The sequence below is a fragment of the Thamnophis sirtalis genome, unplaced genomic scaffold (genome assembly GCF_051295495.1).
Source record: "Thamnophis sirtalis isolate CommonGarterSnake01/CBP01778 unplaced genomic scaffold, rThaSir2_p1.2 scaffold_8, whole genome shotgun sequence".
Classification (NCBI taxonomy): Eukaryota; Metazoa; Chordata; class Lepidosauria; order Squamata; family Natricidae; genus Thamnophis; species Thamnophis sirtalis.
The window spans coordinates 19,901,840-19,921,015 of record NW_028261388.1 but is presented as its reverse complement, the minus strand read 5'-3'; the positions used below and the strand labels follow the sequence as shown (position 1 = coordinate 19,921,015).

The 19,176-nt window shown below is 36.0% G+C and overlaps 1 protein-coding gene across 1 annotated transcript in view; it reads right to left on the bottom strand.

The window, feature by feature from the left end:
- RNF17 (ring finger protein 17) overlaps nucleotides 1–13,778 on the bottom strand; it is a 51,886-nt gene extending 38,108 nt beyond the window's left edge. Inside the window, exons 1-7 of the mRNA XM_087722087.1 lie at nucleotides 13,625–13,778; nucleotides 11,216–11,308; nucleotides 5,374–5,454; nucleotides 3,100–3,200; nucleotides 2,345–2,516; nucleotides 1,731–1,807; nucleotides 409–480 (exon numbers count right to left, since the gene is read on the bottom strand). Coding sequence (XP_087578213.1) covers nucleotides 409–480; nucleotides 1,731–1,807; nucleotides 2,345–2,516; nucleotides 3,100–3,200; nucleotides 5,374–5,454; nucleotides 11,216–11,218 — 506 coding nt within the window. The 5' untranslated portion in view covers nucleotides 11,219–11,308; nucleotides 13,625–13,778. The remainder of the gene's footprint in view (nucleotides 1–408; nucleotides 481–1,730; nucleotides 1,808–2,344; nucleotides 2,517–3,099; nucleotides 3,201–5,373; nucleotides 5,455–11,215; nucleotides 11,309–13,624) is intronic.
- Between the last annotated feature and the right edge of the window lie 5,398 nt (nucleotides 13,779–19,176).

Below are 19,176 nucleotides of genomic sequence, written 5' to 3'. Positions count from 1 at the left end.
TGTAATTACTGCCTCCAAAATAATTAGAAATCTTATTGGCTATTTTCAAATTACAGATAAAATTTCCCTCAAGTTGAATTTCAATGTTTTTTGTTTTTCATCAAATAGGGGCAGTTTCCATTCCTTTCTTTCAAGTTTTTTTTTTACCAATTTATTTATTTATACAACTTTAATACCTAAAGCCTTGGAATTTTCCTATGTTCTTCAAACCCAAAACTAACCCTAATTAGCTTTTATTTTTTAAATTCAGCCATGCCTATATAAATGTTTTTTTCCAGTTTATTCCTTTTCTTGGTATTATTTGTTCTTTATACCCATGTATGAAGCTTTGTGTGGTATATAAACTGAAGGATTCTAAGGTGGCTGAACAAAAACCACTGTGTTTGAAATAAAGTGCAAAATACTTACACGTTTGTGGCATCATAGGCAAATTTACCTATGTTTGCCAATATATGGATTATCTCATCGTCCATGCAGAACCTGTATTAGGAATATATTATCCATATTACAAATATATATTCTGGACACATTTTTAAGCATATAATTGAGTTTTTAGTACTTAATTGATGACTCCAAACTGATACACAACCGAATAGTTTTTCATTAGTGGAATGAGGAGATATATTAAGGAGAAGCGGTTTTAAAACTGGAGACAAAAACCCATCAATAACATGTACTGTGCTAGTAACACATTTTGACTTTGCTCTAAAAGTCAAAAAGCACAGTTTAAAAATGGAACTAATATTAAATATAAAGGCCACAAAACTAATGACAACAGGTAGAACAACAGTCTTAGAACTGGCAATGAAGATACTGAACTGGTGTTCCACCTTTTAGGATCAACCATCAATAGTAAAGAAGCAAGCAGTCAAAAATACACTGCAGATTAGCACTCAATACAGCAGACATGAGACTTTGGAAAAAAATATTAAATTGCATGATATATCTATATCTATAAAGATCAGAATCATGCAACCCAGGTACTCTATGGAAATAAAAATTGGATTTAAGAAGCAAGGCAGAAAAAAATATTTGATGCATTTAACCTTTGGTGTTGGAAGACTCCTGAAAATACCATGGACAGCCAAGAAAACAAATCAATGGATTATTGAACAAATTAATCCAGAATTTCCACTCAAGGCACAAATAACCAACCTCAAATTATTCTGTACTTTAGATACATTATATGCAGACCTAGCTCTCTAAAAAAATATGTCTAAGGCTGAGGAAGATGGAAGGGAAGAAGAGATTGATTACTGGCAAGGTGGATGAACTCAGAGTGAGGAGGAATAGTAATAGTCATCATGGAGAAAATCTGTCTATAGGGTCATTTGAAGATGAAAATGACTTAATGGCACATGATCAGTTAGAAAATCTTGAATTCAGTTAGCGAATCATGAATTAGAGTTATCATGCAAACATAATAATTAAATCATCTGCTGTTAAATAATAGTTAAGACTACAGAGTCAATCAAGTTTTTGAAATATCTTATTATTTCAATGTTTTTAACTTGGCTTTGTTGGTATGATAGGCTTTATATTAAATGTAGAATCTTTACCATTCTTAGTGTGCAATTTTGATTTATTCAGAAGACTGCACATCTAAAATCATTTGAGCTTATTTTCAATAAATTAGTTTGATGTAGTCATACTAGCAATTACAATTTATTTTAACACTGCTTATGCACAAAAATTAATGTGCTAAAACTCCTAGTTTTCCAAAAACATACCTCGGAAGGGTTCTTTTTTTCAGATTATCTAGTTTTAAGATTTCTTCTTCAACTGATACGTTTAAGTTGCAAAGAGCCTTAAAGAATAATGAGTCCTTATTTAATTTTCAATACACTATATCAAGCAGTTATGTAGACAGTACATGATTTAGAATAGGAGTGCCACAATTCATATTTTGTCTTATATTTGTTTTACCCTGATAATTATTTGTACATAAACACAAACACACAAAGAATATACGTAATGGGGCATTAAAGGTCAAAATGGTGCCTAAGCTAAAATAGTTTTAGCTTTAAAAACAAATAACTTCATTTTTGTTACTGGAATTAGTTGATTAGTGTACTAATACAGAACATATATATGAATTTATTTTTATGACCAATTTTAATTAACTAAATTTAGAATCACTTGTATTTTACCCCCAAGTTACAATTCTAAAACAATAAGATCAATAAAACTAGTTCTGATGTTTATTTTAATTGTATTGTTTTGTTATATGTTATAGTTTATTTTACTGCTGAAATTACCTTTACCAAAACACTTAAAATGCATTTCTGATTACATTAATGAAAACCCCAACCAGAAAGCAAAGAAATGCCATAGTTTAGCTTACCTGATTCAAGCTGTGGCAGGATTCTAATGAATTAGTTGTTTTCAGCTCCTTTGCTTTCTTTACCGCATCAATCAAATTGCTTCTTTTCTGTATAAGAGCAACCTGAATGCTATGTATATCAGTTACATAGTAACTGGTGTTCATGACCAACTCTGCCTCAATCTTCCTTTTTCTGATTAGAAACAAATACATTAGAAAAAAATGGTTCCTATCCTACAAAAGTACCACATAATTTTAGCATCTCAATAGGTAACTACATAGCATAGAAAAGCACACATTATCCCATTTAAAAACAAAGTTATAAATTACTAGTCACAAAATAATTATATCATGATTCTGTTTATCATCATAAACTCACATTTATCTGAAAGAAAGAAATCTGACTCTGGAATAAAGTACCTTAACATTTGAAAGAATGCTTCAAAAACTAACGTTTTGATAAAGAATTTAAAAGTAAAGTCACTTTTAAATTAGGTGAAAGCATAACAATTACTCCAAGCTAACAAATCATAGTATTAGAATAAGAATTATAACAACAAATCAAGGTGCAACAAATAAAGGAAGTAACTATAGAAAAGGAAAAATGGAAGATAGTTATTTTGAAATATTTTTGTTTCTCTTTGCCAGAAAAAACCCAAACAGTAAATAATTTGAATAAATTGTCCTTTTCCACAATTTATCTTAAAGTTAATTTATACATAAATACGTACTGTAGAATTCAGACAAAATCAGTATTATAATTTTAATCATGTTACCTTGAGTTCAGAGAAGCCATACAATCTGCAAACTTGGCAGTGATAACATCCGCAATCTTGCTTTCTTCCTGTTTTGTTTCGGTGATCAACTGTTGAAGTAGCTTATTCATTTAAAAATAATAATAAAAAAATATATCCACACTTGCACACATTGTTGACAGAATTAAAAAGCAACATAAGCACTACTTGACTAGAATAACAAAAGCAATTCAAAATTAATATTTCCATTCTTTTCTTCCAAATGCTTTAGAAAACAAGTTTTAATAAGAATTTTATTTGCTATTATTCATTCAATGCAGTTTTAACAGTTATGGTAATTAAATATTCCAAATAAAATGAAGACATAGCTAAATAGAATTAAAAAGAATTTGGAAAAATATCCAATGGTCAACGTCAATAGGAATGCCATTGAAATCTAGTCACTACTTGTGATTATCCTAGTTGAAATGCTCAGTGTGGAGATTTAAAGAAATATAAGCTTGTATATGTAGACGCACAAATAAGGCACTTCTTCCAATGCACTTTCAATAATGTAAAATATTACAGCAGTACTTATTTTAAATGCAGAAAGCCATTATCAGCTCAGTTTTATTCATATTTGTATGTGTGAAACATTCTGATTTAGGAAAGCACTAAATTTCATGTTCTGTATTCAAGAAGCTCAGGAAAGACAACAACAAAGACATTTCATTTAAAGGGTTCCATCACACAGAAGAGTAGATATTTAATACAAACAGAAACCTTTAGCCCCTTGTTTTTCTCTAAGGCCAACAAAGATAACAACTAAATACATTAAGTTCTAGCTATCATCCAAATTGTAGAAAAATGAGTCACAGCAAGCGTTATATACTTCTTGTAGCTTGCTTGCACAATATTTACTTCTTAAGAAAATCATTTTCATCCATTTTCTTCTCTAGAAGAGTGTGAAAACACCACTTTGCTATTAAAAAAAAGCATTATGTTTGTAAAGTTTAACTAGATAAAATTCGTAAGGGTCCAATTGGTTTCAGATGGTCAAATTTTACACACAAGCAAAAGTCATGTAATGCAATCACTGCTCCAGATTCACTATCATCTCTGATAGATGCTCCTTCTTGTTTGAAGATCTCCAGCCAAAAGTACTGAATCTTATGCGGCAATCTGTCCTTACTGGCCGATTGCTCCTAAACTCCTTTACCTTGAACATAATTATTTCTAAATTTTATCCTACCAATTCTAGTTCTATCCCTGAGGCATAGAATATAGAAATTTTACGTGACATTTGAAGATTATTCCTACATCACTCTTCCATGCATGCTAAACATATTCAGATCCTTTAACAATTCCTTGTAGGACTTAGTTCCAGACCCAACATTATCCTGATAGCTCCTTCTCCAAGCTGTCATTATTTTTCTAACTGTGCCAAAATTGGACACAGTATTCCAGGAGGGACATAACTAGAGCAGAACAAAGAACAACAGTTATTTTCTGTGATCAGGACTTCATTATTCTATTAACACAACTGAGAATATTATTTGCATTTTCAGCACCTGCAAGACACTCCATTCTGTGCTTGTATTTCTTTTTTTCTTCTCAAATACAGAACTTTATGTTAAATTCCACCCTATTCATTTCAGTCCATTGCTCAAACCTGTTGAAATCTTTTGGAATTTTCCCTCTATACTCTACAGTATTAACTGTTTCCCCCAACTTGACAAATATCCCCTCAACTCTCTCAATCAAGTCACTAATAAAAAGTTTGAAGAATACATGGTCCAGGAAAAATCCCTCTAGCACCTGCTATTTTCTTCAAAGATGAGATGAAATTATTAACAAGTACTCTTTGAGTATTGTCATTCAGGTAACTTTGAATTGAATCATTGAGACATTTCATTAAGAACTTCTAGAAAATGCTCTTGTTAAGAGAGGACAAAATTTGATCCTGGAAAAGTTAGATTCTCAGAAGTTGTCTGGAGAATTGAAATCTTTCATTGTTATTATTGATAGTTTTTTCAAAGATTGATCATCTGACCCAAAAAGATCGCAATGATATCTTCTGCCTGGTCAAAAGGTCTGTCTAATATCTGATTCCAATCTCATTATTAGATACTATACAGTAACAGGCTATTAATTCTCTGGAGCTGACCTAATATCTAGTATTATCACTTTTTTAGTTACCAACAAATGTTGAAACAGTATTTTCAATTCTTTTTTAAAAAGAAAATTTTCAATTCCCAAAGTATGAGTTGTTGGGAGATAATAAGAACTCATGCAAAGTTTAGTTAGCCCACCTACCTCCTCTAAAACCTTTAACTGTTCAAGGTTGTTTTTAGCCTTGTTGAGGGCTTTTTCTATGTCTTGCATTCTTTTGCTGTCCTAAGAGGAGTCAAAGGGAAAGAGTTAGAAGTATGCTATTCTAGAACTCCATCCATCCATCCATCCATCCATCCATCCATCCATCCATCCAATCCATCCAATTTATATAGCTCCCTATCTCACAACAAGTGACTCTGTGTAGCATACAATTATTAAATAAAAACAATACCTATAACAAAACAAGCCTTTCAAAATATAAAGAGTCAACATTAAAAAATCGGAAGCTAATCAACATTTTAAAATAATTGGAAGGGGGGGAAGAATGAGTATTGTATATCCACCTCAACAGTGGAACTCTGGTAACATACCCGGATCATAAAGGATTTCTGGAACATCAAGAGGAATGGAGAAAAGAGGGAGAATGTTCCATAAGGTGGACACCATGGCAGAGAAGGCTTGCCACTTAGGTCCTACCAGATATAAGTCCCTGGCAGATGGTGTATGGCCGGGATGGTGAACCTATGGCATGCATGCCACAGGTGGCACGCGGAGCCATTTGTCAGGGCACGCGAGACGTTGCCCTATCAGCTGGCCAGAGCGCATGTGTGTGCTGGCCAGCTGAGTTCAGCCTTTTTTAAAGCCATTTTTGCCCTCTTCAGGCTCCAGAGGCTTTATAGGAGCCTGGGGAAGGCGAAAACACCCCCCCCCCCGGTTTCGAAGGCCCTCCAGAGGCTTCAAAAGCTTCCCTGAAGCCTCCGAAGCACAAAAAAAACAGCCCTACAGGAAAACCGGAAGTTCAGGAACTGACTTCCGGTTTGCCCTTAGGGCCAGTTTAAGTCCTCCGGAGCCTTCAGGGACCTTCCAGAGGCTTCCCTGAAGGCTCTGGAGGACAAAAAATGACCCAACAGACAATCCGGACGTCACTTCCGGTCTGCTCGTAGGGCTGTTTTTAGTCCTCCGGAGCCTTCAGGGAAGCCTCCTGAAGATCTCTGAAGGCTTCGGTGAGCTTAAACCGGCTCTACAAGCAAACTGGAAGTAGGGCCGTTTTTTTTGTGCTCTGGAGGTTTCAGGGAATCTCCTGAAGCCTCTGGAGGGCCTCCGGGGAAGCAGGGAGGCTGTTTTCCCCCTCCCCAAGTTCCTATAAAACCTCTGGAGCCTGGGGAGGGCGAAAAAAGCATGCCAAAAATGGTGGGGAGCGCCTGTCATACGTGCATGTGAGCTAGAGGAGTCGTGAATTGCATTATGGGTGCAGCACACCCACACACGACACCAATGTGCTCCCCTTGCTTATGGTACACGAGCCAAAAAAGGTTTGCTATCGCTGGTATTTGCAATATGCTTTTTTGCTGGATCTATAGGGAAGGGAGCATTTAATCAGAGAGAGAAAATGTTTTGAATTAACAAGATGACCAGTTGCCATGACTTAACTTCCAGACAACTCTACCTGGATGACCAAGAATCTTCATTGACAATTGGGAAACTACAAATTTTAATTCTGACACTTAGAACTTCAAATTGTACCTTAACAAATGGGTCAGACCAGAAATAAACCCATCTATGCAAAATCCAATCTGGGTCGGTCACTTGGACCAAATATTTTTGTCTTCCAAGCTTTTGGGCTCATCTTCAGGGAACTTCTCTCTAGACAAAAACCTATGGTCCCAGTGATCAACCCAGATTGGATCCTGCAACATTATTCTGGGACATATATAGTCCACTTCATTCATAAATTTTCTATAGACAAAGGGCATTTATTGAAAATGTTAAGCTAACTTATGGGCATGCTCTCAGAATGAATGCTTTGGGAGCAGTTCTTTATTCACACAAAGAAATAAGCAGTTACAAATCACTAATTTACCACAAGTCTATCTGCCAACCTTTCTACTTTCCCCTCACAGAATATGCTTAACTAACCTTTGGCTTTCTACACACTTCCAAATAAAGTAGCTAACTACAACTCCTATTGTTTTTATTTTCCATTGAGCTCATTTGGGCCCAGGAAATTCTTAGACAACATTATGAATACTGACTGACTTTTAAAATGGGTAGATAGCTTTTGTTCTCCAACAATGAGCAATGGCCTCAATTTTTATACTAAAACACTCTTATGTTAAGGCAAAAGAACTTTAATAAAAGGAAAGTCCTGTAATCACACATCACAATCAAATAAATATTTTAGTAAATCAACCATGCAATAGATAGGCAAAGAGTGCAATTATTAAAACAAAAATAAAACATCCATAAGGAATAACTGTCTATATACCCCCCTTTTAAAAAAAGAAGCTTAATCATATTTATCAAATTGGACTTTATCATAATTTTAAGTCCATAACGACCCAAATTACTACAAAAAGAATTGCTCCATAATCTTATCCTCCATATTTAAATGACAGGGTAGGAAAGAATATTGAAGTTATTGAAGGTTTTTTTTTTCTTTCTAACTATAGGGAGTATTCAACTAAAAGCCTATTAATTTTGCAACATATTCTTATACATTAATTTTAGCAAGACAATACTTACAATGGCCTATTAAGAACAGTCATTACATTTTCCACAGGTTTGGCTCGAAACACATTATTAAGCTTCAATTCCATATCTACCGCTCTAGGAAGAAGCCGCCTTATATTTAAAATGGAACTACAGTAAAACCTGTAGTTTATGTCCCAATTGAAAAGCCATATGACCATTAAACCCACATTTATGTAATTGCATATATTAAAATGTTTGTAAAATCACATTACATATATTTTCCTTTGTATCTAGAGTCCATTAAATGAGGATCAGTAAAATAGAGACTTTATCACACTTTCAAATAATATATATGACAGTCCTACAGTATCCAGAATCAGAGTATCTTTCAAATATGCTCTAAGACACCTTCATAATATTCACTTTGAAATTCTTCCAATTTTTGCCTGTGTTCTTTGAACACAGGCAAAAATTGAATCAACCAATAACCTCGGGGGAAATCCTGCAGGTAATTAAGCAATTAAAGCCAGGGAAAGCACCAGGTACAGATGGCTTGACAGCGGTTTACTATAAAAACTTACAGTTAGAAATGGTAGAACCTCTTAGAGAATTATTTAATATGATTCAAACGGAAGGTAAAGTCCCTCCATCTTGGAAGACAGCGTTTATATCTTTGATACCCAAAGAAGATCAAGATACTACTCAACCCAAAAATTATAGACCCATTTCATTACTGAATGTAGATTATAAAATTTTTACTAAAATATTAGCAAATAGGTTAATGTTGGTCATTCAACAATTGATACATACGGACCAAACAGGTTTTATACAAGGGAGACAGATGAAAAGTAATGTCAGATTAATTATTAATGCATTAGAATATTTGGGAAAGAACAACCAGATCCCTGCTGCGTTTATATTTTTGGATGCTGAGAAGGCCTTTGATCGAGTTAACTGGCAATTTCTGTTGAAGATATTGCAAAAAATGCAGATAGGAGATAATTTTTTACAGTCAATTAAAGCAATATACCAACAGCAAACAGCACAAATCATAGTCAATGGAAGTTTAACAGACTCTATTCAAATTGGAAAAGGTACAAGACAGGGTTGTCCTTTGTCCCCATTATTGTTTATTATAACTTTGGAAGTATTGTTGAATAAAATACGGGGCTTGGATGGTTTAAAAGGGATCAAGATTAGGCAGCAAGAATATAGAGTCCGCGCTTTTGCGGATGATTTGGTCATAATATTGGAACAACCGCAGGAATCCAGTATGGTTTTAATGAATACGATTAATCAATATGGTCAAGTGTCTGGCTTTAAAATAAACTTAGGAAAAACCAAAACATTAGCTATAAATATGAATATTAAACAAAAGGAAGAATTAGGAGTGATGCTAGGATGTGAGGTAGTTAAAAAAGTCAAATATCTTGGAGTTAACATTTTAACTTCAAATGGGAAGTTATATAAGCATAATTATGAACCACTTTGGCATAGCATACAGACAGAGATGAAAAAATGGGAGAAATTGCACTTATCTTTGCTGGGCAGGATAGCGGCAGTGAAAATGAACATTTTACCAAAATTTTTATTTCTTTTCCAAATGTTACCTATACTTAAAAAAGATGCGAACCTTTTAGAATGGCAGAAGGGTATCAACAAATTTGTGTGGGCAGGAAAGAAGCCGAGGGTAAAGATGAAAATAATGCAAGATGTACGTGAGAGAGGAGGACTGAAACTACCTAATTTAAAACTATATTATGATGCAGTGGTATTATCTGTAATTAGTGATTGGATTCATTTAACCAATGATAGAATATTGAACATTGAGGGACACGATCTGGTATTTGGTTGGCACGCTTACCTGTTATTCAACAAAAAATTGGATAAGAACTTTAAAAGTCATATTTTAAGAAATGCTTTATTGCGGGTTTGGAAGAAATACCAATATAAATTAAATGACAAGATACCCATGTGGGCAATTCCTAGACATGCAATTGAAAATATGAATACAGCACAAAAACAGGACAGATTTACTTACAGACAGCTTCTTACCTCGGAAAGGGGGGTATTACAATTAAAATCTTTAGAGGTATTAAAAGAGGAGAAGGTAATTCAAACATGGTTCCAGTATGGGCAATTACAGGCTAGGTGGAAAATAGATCAAAAAATTGGTTTTATTCAAGTTGAGGATAATCTGTTTAAACAAATAAGAGATCAAAGCTTAATGCATATAAAGAGGATATATAATGTATTAATACAGATGGATTCGGAAACAGAATTAGTTAAAGATTGTATGATAAAATGGGCTCAAAATATTGAGGAACCAATAATGTTGGATACATGGGAAAGAATTTGGGTAAGAAATGTGAAATTTACACAAGCTCAAAATCTGAGAGAAAATTTTTACAAGATGTTCTACAGATGGCATTTAGATCCTAAAAAGTTGGCTTCTATGTATCCGAATGTACAGCCTAAATGTTGGAGGTGTGGTTCTCTCGATGCTACATATTATCATATATGGTGGACCTGCCAAAAGGTTAAGGCATTTTGGATAAAAATATGGTGGGTCATGCAAAATGTTTTTAAAAGAAGGATAAAGTTTATTCCTCAGTTATTTTTACTAGGTATATGTACTGATTTTACAGTGGTAGAGACTAATTTGATTTTGCACCTGATAACTGCAGCAAGACTGTTGGTGGCGCAATATTGGAAGAAGGAAGACTTGCCTACAATCCAAGAATGGACATTGAAAGTAACAAACTTAGCTGAAATGGCTAAAATATCGGCATATCTCAAAGATCATTCAAATGAGAGATATAAACGAGACTGGAAAAAATGGATTGACTATATACAAAATAAATACGGGACTAAGAAATTCCAGTTAGCCTATGCTTAAGATCAGAAATGATTTAAACTGTTAAAAGTCAGTTCAGTAAGAAGAAGCTAAGTTCAATCTAGAATGTCATTAATTTCTTTATTTCTTTTTTCTCAATAGATTTTAGACTGTGCTAGTTAAAAATCCATACCGTGTACGGGTTCTGGGAAGTCGGGGGGGGGGGAAGGAGGAGGGGGGATGGGGGGGTGGAGGGAGGGAGGGGTATACACAACAAAAAAAAAATTGTACTTCAATGTCTTAATGACTGACAAATGATGACATATTTGTGTTTTTTTTTTAAAGAAAAATAAAAAAGTTCTCAAAAAAAAAAAAAAAATATTCACTTTGAAATTATGACTCCTTATTTGCACCTAAAACCTAAAGACAAAATCTTAGTATTTTATAAAATCAGCATTTCTGGTTAATATACTCTTTAATAAATAGAAATAAAGCTAAGTTAGATTGTTCACGTACCATATTGACTGTAGATGCCTTCAAAGGTAATTGATGAATTGTAGTCCAACTGGGTTGTGTACTTTCTGAATGCTGCAACTATAGCTGTTAATCCTACAAAGTCAAAACAAGTTATATATTTTTGTGTTTTCTTGAATGGCTGCACTTGGCTCAATGCTTACTGAAAATGGATAAATTGAGAAATGTTAAGGCATGCAAAGTAATCTAAAAGAAATTAGGAGCACGCCAACAATTGGAATGACAACGGTTTGGTCAAAAAATTAGGATACCTTACATAAAAGCATGCTTTTACTTGTTACCTCTACATGGAGGTAAAAGTGGGAAATGTTAATTTTCAGCCAGTGGGATTCTTGAAAGTATAGGGAAATGGGGGAAGATGTATAATTTTCAAGGACAGAAAAATATTAAAAACTATAGTGAACAGTACTGGTGAAAAACAAAAAGGAAATCTTATCTTTTGGCTCCAATTTCTTTTGCTTACTATTTTCTTTCTCTTGTACTTTGTATAACACTATTTATCCTAAAAGAATATGTTATGCCTATATCATTCTTAATAGTTGGGCTCACATATCACATTGCTCCAAAAATGCAACTGGTCTGTTTTCAATTTTGGATGTTGCATGAATCTGCCACCAAGTCTATTATAATAATAATGTGGTTCAGCACAATGCGTCTTCCCCATTTTGCTTCTCATTAATCTCATCATTCAAAATTCTTTCTCCAAACAAAACCAATCATGGTAATCCCATGTTCAGCAAGTTCAGCAAAGTTAATATAGCTCACAAAATCCTAAGCAAGGGTTAAACTCCTCCTGTACTCTAAGGACCTTTCATTTTTTCTAGCACCTATTCCAGCCCATGTCAATTTTTTTCCACATAGATCTAACTTTTATCTTTTATGTTTTCCATATAGATCTAACGTTTATATTTATACAAAAAAAGGTGAACTTTTTTCCCAAAATATAAAACTACCTAATTTTTTAAAAAAAACAACCCTCAATCAGTAAAGCATTTTTATAAACCTTAGATGGCCCTTTAAGAATGTTGCATACAAATGCTTCATTTCAATTTAACACAAGGACCACCACGTGCTTTGTGCTGTACTGCTCTGAATGCAGCTCTCAGTATCTTAAAACGACTTGCTTTTCTCTCCAAGTGGGACTTCTGAAAAAGATGAGCAAAACCTGCAACAAGCGGACAACAGTTTTTTTTTTAAAGAGCTGGGATGAATCACTGCCAGCACTGTTGTTGTACCGGGTATGAATGATAAGCAATTTCAACTCTAATCAGACTCGGAGAGATTTGTCCCCAAAAATATGAATTTAGGGCAAATCGCCGCACCTCGCCAAATTCTAGGCCGCTACATAGGGCGCACCTCGGGTGAAGTAGGAGAAGGGAATCTGAGTTGGAAGGGACCTTGGAGGTCATCTAGTCCAACCCCCTGTTCAAGCAGGAGACTCTTACAGAAACGCCTTAAAATCAGGAAGAGGGGGGGGGGAGTTTGCTTTAAAGCGAGCTTCAAAATCCAGCTTTCAAGCTTCACAACCGCCAACAGGGACTGGCTGAGACCGGGTAAGGCTCCAAGTTTCGGGATTTTCTGACGACCTTCCTTTCCTGGGTCGCTGTTAAAGAAAGAGATTGGCAGGGGAAGCAAAAGGCTCCACTCACCCCCAAAATTGAAGCGAGCCACCATAAGGAAACCTCACCTCGCCTCTTTCCTAAGCCGAGCTCAACCAAGAGCCGGGCATCCCCGTTCAATAACTATTTAATAGCTCTTTTAATGCATTTTCTAATGATCTCCTTTAATAAGCCTTATTAGAGAAAACAATTTCTAGACCTGCTTTACGCAAACGTAAGCTTCACACCCAGGATAACCAGGATTCCTTCACCAAGGATAACCAAGATTGCTTCACCCAGGATAACCAAGATTGCTTCATCCAAGATAACCAAGATTGTGGCTAAATGAGCACGTCCACACAATGGCAATTCGAAGCACTCGAGAAACACGCGTTGGATCAGGCCGGTCGGCTTAACTCCTAACACACCCCAACCCACCCTAAGGGAACTACAAAACGCCCAATTTTTCCAAACTCTGAACTCCTGGGAATTTACACACACACCATGTTTACAAGGTAATTCTTTTGGAGAATATGCCGCTTGGCCTGGTCCTGCGCGTGTTTGTGGAACTTGTTCCCCAGTTGCAACCTTGTACACAGGCTCGCTTGGCAATTGAGTCCTAGCCGCCTTAAGCATTTGGTCTCGCTGTTTGTGCTGCAAACTTCTACTTTCCTTCGGAGCAACGAGAGCGTCCTTGGTGCTTTCCCTTGCGTATAATAAGGCTTCTCTGGTTGGAAACCGTCGGTATTACAAAGCAAGACGGGCGGGCAACCCCGGTTTGCCAGCACATTACCTGCGGAAGCGCTCAAGGGAGCCCCGTTGAGTTAGCACTCCGCTCCGCCAGAACCCCTCGAAGTGAATTTTACGCCGAGCCTCGCCTTATCTCCCTTCCTGAAAACCGGAGAAGGGCGCCATTTTTTTTACTTGCGTTCCTATGTTTTATCCAACCCAAAATTACCACAGTATTCCGCTATTTAGGCTATAGAATTAACCATCAAGCCACCTATCCCCTCTTTCTTTGCTTTATTTGCGTGACACGTCCGTTTCCACCAATGGTAACGCACTAGCGTCCTTGAGATAGCCAATCACTGTACCGCAAGGGCCCTAGAAACTGGCTGGAGGAGGAGGTCCTTAGTCGAAATTTTATTAGCTGGGTCAGGCCATCTCCAGAAATAACATTATTTAACACAATTTTTACACAACTCTGTGATACACCTGTATCAGGAAAACTAATGGGAGTGTTTTACCTGAAAACACGGGATGTCTTTAATTGTTTGCATTAATATGAAGTGATATCAAGAATTATTACTAAAAGCAACCAAAAAATGGATGGTGCACCTAACTAGATTTTTCAATGTTTTAAAGACCCAACATGGATTACATTGTTTAATTTTTGAAATATTTTTAACCATGTAAAGTTTTCAATCTGTATTTTTATCATGTTCCAACACAATATGCCAACCCATGGCAGGATGTTAATGTGACTGTGCTGTCAACTAACTTGCATTTCCCCACTCCACACAGCTATTTAACTAAAATCCATGATTTGCTTCACATTTGATTATGCCTTATGAATGCAAAGCATCTTGTATGCATTTCCAATTAACATTAATTGAAATTAGAACCATATCTTAGTGTTGGCTTCTGCTTTGTAGGAGGAGAGGGGTTCCCCCCCCCCATATTTTCTTCCACTTCCCATGTATGCTTGTTTTCCAGTTGGATAGATTATTTGCAGCACTCCTAGCCAAAACTAGAGACAAGTCTTCAACAGATGTTTAAGTGCTTACATGAAAGCCTGCAATCATAGGTTGCAAACAGAAAAAAGGGATATTTTAAAACTTTGCTGTAAGATATCCAAGTAACAAATATACGTGATAGCCAAGTTCACCTATTTTGAGAGATGTTGGGTTTTAAGGACTATTAGTCCAGCTTTTGAAAAGCAAAGGAACATGCTCTGGGATCTTTGTACCCAAAATGAACATACACCTTTTAGGAAATGAAGAATTAAAAATTATCTTATTAAACCAATGAAGCCAAAGACTAAGTTTCCTGGAGATAAGACAATATAGAAAAGGTAACAGTCACACTCACCGATATTCAGATAAAATAAGCACAGCTGGCTAGCTAAACTAGTTATATACTAACTAAAGCACAGTCTGGTGAAGAAAGATAATTTGGGTTTTCTATTTAGGTGGGGGGGCAATTTGATTTTTAATGGGGGAAATTTTGAGCCTTATTTAAACCAAGTTAATGGCCATTTAGGTTTCCTCTTGAGTAGGAGTTCACTTTTTGAATAGTAAGAATTATTTGAGGGAGGGCATCAGAATTTTAGAGATGCTTAGCTTAGGTGGGGAATGGCCAAAAAAAGGTTGGGAACCACTGACTTAAGTGTTGATAGATAGGGCCTCCTTGGTTTTTTTGTCTCTTTCTGACATATATCCTCCATCCCTTAACATATGGAGGATAACTGACTACCAGTTCCTTGGGACAATTTAAACACTAATCTATCCAGAAAATTATTCCTTAGTTCTTGCTCTTGTTGGAATTATAAATTTACTGTTTAAATTTTTTTTCTTGTTATATTGCTGTCTAAATGGGATTACACAAGACAGACCTTTTAAGCTAACCAAAGGTTAATTGATTTATTCATTCAATTTCTATAGGAGCACTGTCACATCATATCAAAGCTATTCATTTGTCGCACCACGTAACCTTATTTGGATTTGTAAGGAAAATACACGATACTGAGCATAAGACTGGAGAGCAAGGCCTGGTTGTTCAGACGGATGAGACTGGCTGGCATGTACTGTATTGTGATTTGCTGAAGGCACTTAGCAAAAACCCTGAACTGTACAAGTAGATGCTAAATGTACTTGAATTCATGCAGATTGAGGCCAAAGTCATGGTAGCAATGAAGCACATTGGGGATGATCTTGACATGGAAAGAATAACAGTGTAATAAAACTCCATGTATCTACAAAATTGTAAGTATGCATACTGATGCCAGAATAATATTAATATAGCCCTACAAATCAGCTCAACCAATATGGCTGTCATTTAAATGAGGAGAGAGGGAGATTGCTTATTAATTTTCTTTTGAATCTTTGCATAATTGCATGTCTGTAATTAACTGTCAAGATTCTTTGAGGCGTTAATACACAAAGCAGCCAGGAAATTTGATAGATATTTCTAGACTGCAAATGAGTTTTGTTTCTCCAGATAGCTTATATACTGACTTTTACAGTTCGGTATCTGATCCTTTCAAGATCTTAGTTTTTTTCTTATTAGTAGTTTGTGGGAAAAGCACTATCAAATTGTCAATGAGATTTGAGATTTATGACAATTAATATTGGTACATTTGGAAACATTTATGCTTTGTATTCATTTTACTCCTTGTACATTCATTGTACTCATTTTAGATCAGAGGTGGTATTCAGCCAGTTCGGACCGGTTCGAATGAACCGGTAATGGTGACCTGTGGGTGACCACCTGGCTCTATGTCATCCTATTTAGCCACGTTTTTGAAGCCGCGCATGTGTGTGTAAGCTGTGGGCCCAAGCAAAGTGCATGCGCAGAAGGCCGCGCACATGCACGGATGGTGTGTGTGCTCACAATGAACTGGTGGTAAACTTCTGTGAAACTCACCTCTGTTTTAGATCATTGGCTAACATATTACATCCCAGAGAAATGAATTTGCTTCTCCTTAGCTAGATTACCAATAAAAGTATTTTAAAATATTTTAAAAATTAGTTTAAAATCAAATTATATTTTGTTCTTCTCTTCTGGAGAAATTAAAGAATTGAGTATGTCTAATGCCTATGTCTAATGCCTATGATTAATTTTATGATTTTTTTTCAAGAACCTGAAATGCAGCTCAAGACAAGAGACTCATTATTTTGAGTATATATTGAACAGCTTCATCAAATCTGTTCAGTAACATGAAAAAGTGTTTACTAATTTAATAGAAGACTAATCGATGGCTTTTTATAAATAATTTTGTTTTGAAAATTTACAAGCTGAAATCCATAATCTGTATCTCCTTTTAATAAAAAATTGTCTTATGAAAAATTCTGAACTTTGGTTGATCCCAGTAAACACATTATCTCTGGATTCTTTTTCCACCCACAGCCCATAAGGCTGCGTTTGTTGGGGGGGGGGGGTTATATGCCCACAATTTAGTAGAAAATTGGCTCTCATACATGTTAATATTGGAGTGGCTTTGACATCATGATCAAAAGTGGTAATTTTGCATTTCCTGGGAAAGATAATTCTTGTCTTTTCTGGTATTACTTCAAAGAAGGTGACCTTTGCAAAGCTTCAGATGTTTTTCTTGAAAATGTCATACCGCACAGCATCAACAAATCAGTTGTAGTGTGCTTGATATGTAGACTACAGGACTCGAGTTTCAAGGGCTATATAAATGAGAATCTGCATTGAACTGCAACTTGATTAATTTTTAATGCATGCCTTCTTCTGAATTCTTAAAAATGTCAATTTACCACCTGATGACATACTGAGGTGTATATCTAATCATGGTATAATAGTTCCTTCTCTTGTCCTTTAGAACACCAAGATTCATAAGACACTTCCATGCATGTTGAAAAAATGTAGGAAAGAATTGTTTCTCATTTGGATATATTGTACTTTAGGCAGGTTCACACAGTGATAAGGCTGAGCGCATGTGTAGACGTGGCTCATATGAGCAAAGCGCGCGCAAGTGCGCTCTCACATTTGCAAACCGGTAGGGAAAGTAAGTGAATATCACCACTGATTTGTTCGGTTTAGTTTGAGTATATTTTTAAAAAATGTTATTTCTAATTTAAAGTTTTATAGGGCTACACAAGTCTACAACATTTGTTACTAAATTCAGTTACTGCAAAGGATAAGATTCAGTTATCATTTTTGTTTGGTTCTGGGAAACATCAGCAAAAATATCCTTTTTGTTTTTCTGATATATATCTTTTGTCAGCATTTATTTGATTCATATTTTTACACTTTAAAAAAATAACTACAACTTAAGGGAATAGGAAAAGTGAAGTTACAAGAATGAACTGAGCACAATGGAAACTTAATTTTACTTGGTTGTTAGGTTCTTGTTGACAATAAATAACTTACGGCTTCTTGAAAACAATATGACTTTTGCAAATTGCAGAGCATAAATCCCAAGAAACAATTATGAAAATATTTTTGTTGCCTTTGATACACATAGGCAACAAACTGAAGAGACATTATTGATTGCCATGCATTTAAATAGGATGGAGGAAGTAGAATTAATATTTTGCTTATACCTGCTCAAAAAAGAGGTATACATTATTTTTAACAATTCACTTGTCATGTGCACATTTTCTCTAAAGGTATGATGGAACAATAGCTTAATGTTTTGAACCATGTTGGTTGGGAAGTCTAGGATTTGCAATCTGAGCTTCATAGTGCAGGGCTAAAAGATGAGTGAGGAACACCTTTGATGGAAGAAATATCCATCTGGTTCAGTTCCAAGCGGGGAGAAAGACACTGGAAACATGGAGGCTGACTGAAAGATGGCTTATTGATGGACACGACCACATAAGTTTGAGGTCCTGGGCAGCTGACCACATGAAATGGAGAGCGAGGTTTATTTATACCATCTCTTGGGCCTTGGCCTTGAGCTTCCTGTTCCTGTGCAAGGTATGTATTCTATTGGTTGCTGTCAGGCTCCCATGGGGCTATGCAGAGGTCATGTTTGTCTGAATCAAGTTTGGTTGAAGCCTGAAGGGTGATGCAATGTTCCCATGTGATTTTGCAATGCAGTGAGCTCTGCTGCTAAATAATCCTATTACATCCTGAAGGGTCATGTCTTAATCCCATCAACCTGAAACTAAAGGTCTTTTGTCTTGTAGATAGGCTGACCCAGTCCTGCTGAGGCTATTAAGTAAGGTGGGGGCTGCTCAGTGAAGCGGTTGACCTGATGTGTCAGTGCCTGAAGGCTGTCAGGGTCTGGATGGGGGTAAGCAAACTTGCTCTCAATCCTGACAAGACCAAGTGGCTTGTGTTTTTCCCTCCCAATAATTGGCCATGTATTCCAACTCTCAGGCTGGGGTGTGAAATTATACGCCCCTCAGACAGGGTTCACAATTTGGGAGTCCTCCTGGACCCACAGCTGACTTTAGATCACCATTTGTCGGCTGTGACCAGGGAGGCATTTGCCCAGGTTCGCCTGGTGCACCAATTGCATCCCTACCTGAACCGGGAGGCTCTCACAACAGTCACTCACGCCCTTGTGACCTCAAGACTGGACTACTGCAATGCGCTTTACATGGGGCAGCCCTTGAAGAATGTTCGGAGACTTCAGCTTGTCCAGAATGCAGC